The sequence below is a fragment of the Crassostrea angulata genome, chromosome 7 (assembly GCF_025612915.1).
Source record: "Crassostrea angulata isolate pt1a10 chromosome 7, ASM2561291v2, whole genome shotgun sequence".
Lineage (NCBI taxonomy): Eukaryota > Metazoa > Mollusca > Bivalvia > Ostreida > Ostreidae > Magallana > Magallana angulata.
Genome location: NC_069117.1, coordinates 59,606,461 through 59,609,846, shown reverse-complemented (window position 1 = coordinate 59,609,846; position 3,386 = coordinate 59,606,461). Strand labels below are relative to the sequence as shown.

General features: G+C 37.5%; 1 protein-coding gene across 1 annotated transcript; it reads left to right on the top strand.

Annotated features, from left to right (window-relative positions):
• Positions 1 to 2,738, top strand: LOC128156573 (uncharacterized). Its single transcript, XM_052818748.1, has 4 exons — positions 1 to 131; positions 235 to 318; positions 1,043 to 1,139; positions 1,423 to 2,738. The coding sequence occupies exons 1-4, from the start codon at positions 99 to 101 to the stop codon at positions 2,238 to 2,240; spliced, it is 1,032 nt and encodes a 343-aa protein (XP_052674708.1). The 5' UTR covers positions 1 to 98; the 3' UTR covers positions 2,241 to 2,738.
• The last annotated feature ends 648 nt before the right edge of the window (positions 2,739 to 3,386 follow it).

The window sequence follows — 3,386 nt, the reverse complement described above, 5'->3', positions numbered from 1 at the left end:
TCAGGGACATTTATAGACATCGGGCTCGACATTCACGTCGACCTCGCTAGCGGACGGAGCGCCAACGATGTTCATGTGGGAGACCAGAGTGTAATAAGATGGGGTTTGGTGTATTCTGTCGGTGCTTGTGGGTAGGTTAATATTCTATAATGGAAAATTATATTAATCGTCGTTTACAATTAAATTCTATAATTTGAATTGAAATTATAATTTGTTTTCTAATTAATTTTGTAGATTATTGGTTTAATTCAAATTAGTGATGCGCAAATCCGTTTTCGAAATCCATGGATAAATGTTGTTCGCCGTCATTCATGTTCTGTAAGTATTTCTTTTTTCTTTTCATAGTCAACACTTTATATATATCACCCCTTTTTAGAAAGGGGTATATTTTGCATTTGAGCTATCATGTCTAATTAAGTATCAGTGAAATGCATGAGACCATACCTGCAAAATTGAAATGTTCTTTGCAATCGTAAAGTTAACTTTAACACCGATAAAAATCTATACATCAATGATTATACCAATGAAACCAAACGTATACTTAGTAATACATTCGATGAAGAGAGCAGTCGAAGAAGTTTGTTTCAAAATATTCACGAAATATTATATCAGTCTTGACTCTCAAGATCGGAAATTTACCTGGGGCAGACCATGGTAAACCTATGGATTCTAATAAAACCTCGATATACTGTATGAGGAAAATTATCGTCCCATGGCATTAGTCCTTATTGTCATTGGGCGAATTATAGATTGGGCTTGGTTTAATTTGAACCTAATATTTTATTGTATATATACCTTAATATGCAGTGTGTTTGAGCACACGTTCTGACAAATGGAGCTTTTCATAACAAACCTTTCTCAGGATAAATTAAAAACGAGGCAAAATTTTACACAAGATGTTTTTGTGATGATCTTTTAGACAAGAATTTTACAAAATCATATCATATTCATTTATCATAAAATGCACTAAAAAGATTCTGCATGAGATATTATAAAAATGATTACATGTAAATTAAGATGTTCATTTTATGTGTATTCCCAGATCGTGGAGTGTAATTTCGGGGAGACCTGCGACCTTTCCTATCAGAACTGTAGGGAGTCAGGTCCATGTTTTCTGAAGGAGCCATCGTGTGTCAATGGTAAATTCTACTTGTATACAGATTGGGAAGAACTGTTAAAAAGTTTTCAGTATCCATTTCTCTCCTATGAGGACAGCAACTAGTCCTACACTGAGGAACTTTGTAATTGTTCTTCACATTTCATTTAACAACAATAAGTAATCGGAAGCTATGAGGGATACTAACTGTAACTGCCACACACTTAGCATCTATTATTTAAGATCACCAGATTCCTATCATTTTACTGTGTTGTGTCAGACCCAGGGTGTTTTACTGTTTTATCTGTCCTTTGTTCTGGTTTCAGTGTTTGACCTTCCTAGAGAGGGCACCTGCCCTGACCCTCGGGTCAACATGATTCAGCAGTTTTCTGTCGACTGTTTTGACGATGCCGGATGTGACGCACCACAAATCTGCTGCCACAGCTTCACCGGAAGTTACTGCTGGTTTCCAAGAACGCGGCAAACCGTTCGATCCCTTATCCCGCGATTCACCAACCGAAGTGTACAGAGGATTCTAGAGAACGGAACATTCGTGGAGACGCCGCGCGACGACGGAGGTGACTTTTTCCCACCGGAACCACGTTTTATTGGAAACCTTCCCGTTTTTCAGGAGCGACCGACGGAAACAAATGGAAACGATAACACTGTGTTTATACTTAGAGATCCCCAGCTTGGGAACGATAGAATTATCTCCACAGTCAGGGGTCAAGACGGCAATAACGTTCTCAGAAACGGCAACTCTCAGTTCGTCAATAATCGACTTCTTCCGGCATTCCGCGAAACACAACAAGACCTTAACTCCGGTTTCTCCGTGTTTTCAGATCCACCAGGGGGCGCGCTGAATATGATCAACTCGATAGAGACGAGAATTCCGGAGGAATTTACCACTGTGCAGGCCAGTAACCTAATGGTTCCACAGACTAATAGACAGGCCATTCCATTCCGTTCGCCTAACACAGCACTCTCTATACTGAGGAATCGGGGACAGAATCTAGGAGTTAACATGTTCAGTAACCAGTCTCCGGCGGGTATACCCATCCTAATGGAGAGTCAACCTATTGGAACTACACGAACTAATATCAGAACCAGACCCATTTTATTCCGGCAAGGAACAACATTGTGAAATGGATTTATATGATATTATCCTTACCAAGACCAGTTGTGACTTTAAGTATCAACATTGGGACTTGTTTCTTTGTGTTAGCATTCATTTCTTTAAAAGTCATGATGACAAAGCATTCGTTAATAGCACAAGATACAGCATATCTTAAACATAATTTGAATTGATAGCTTGAAAAAAGAAACGATTCTTATATAACAATGTTTATACATGTATAAAATACATACACCGGCCTAATCATGATGTGGTTTGGAAAAAGCCATGTAACTTGAACAATAGGGCATCTACCTAGTCCCCCTGTTTGTCTGTTTATTCATTGTGTAAGTATATTTTAGGTATATATACGTGTTTCCGATCTATCAATCGAAATAAAATATGATTGTTTTCTGGTATGACCATGTGAATAAATTTGTAATAATGGTGTTAAATATAGTCTCCATATTGAAATAAACATCCATTAATTCGGGATCACTCTCTCTCGCCGACCTTGATACCTGTCCAGGTGAGATCAAGCGGCGCGGTTTTATTGTGGTCATCTGCACTGGTCAATATTTCTGCCCAGGAATCGATACCTAACTCTAAAATCTCAATCATCGCCCGATAAATGTCACCGGAATCATCAACATTTAATCAGGGCTTGTCTGATGGGAGGCATTCATAGTCCAACTATCTATACAAAACTTGTACATTCCTTAAGCTGACCAAATGACAAATACTGGTATATGGTAGATCGCATTTTTCTTGGTTTTCAATACTTTGTGATTTTTTTTCTTAAACAATTATTTCAATTTTAAGTTTGTTGGTGCTTCCAGACATAGACAAAGTACATTGTAAATTTATTTCTCTATATGATATGATTGATTTTCTTCAAATTTTGAAACAGATTTTCTGAGATAGATTAATAGGCATATGAACCTGTCTGTGTACCTATGTATACCTTGAGATACCTGTATACCTGGAACAATTACAGGTGTAGAAAGAGTAACTGTGTTGTCACTGGTCAATAAAAAGTCTGCATAAAACAAGATGGCTTACAAATAGCCGACAAAATTATGATGAATTAGAACATCAATTAATGATAGATTAACGATGTTTGATATATAAAAATAAGGCAATGTCTTCGGTACACATAGAGGAAGGGAAGAATTC

Excerpts from the sequence above, each read along its gene's own strand:
- LOC128156573 (XM_052818748.1), top strand. The coding sequence starts at position 99 with ATGGGGTTTGGTGTATTCTGTCGGTGCTTGTGG. Across the intron at positions 319-1,042 it reads TTCGCCGTCATTCATGTTCT|ATCGTGGAGTGTAATTTCGG; the intron begins GTAAGTATTTCT and ends GTGTATTCCCAG. Across the intron at positions 1,140-1,422 it reads GGAGCCATCGTGTGTCAATG|TGTTTGACCTTCCTAGAGAG; the intron begins GTAAATTCTACT and ends TTCTGGTTTCAG.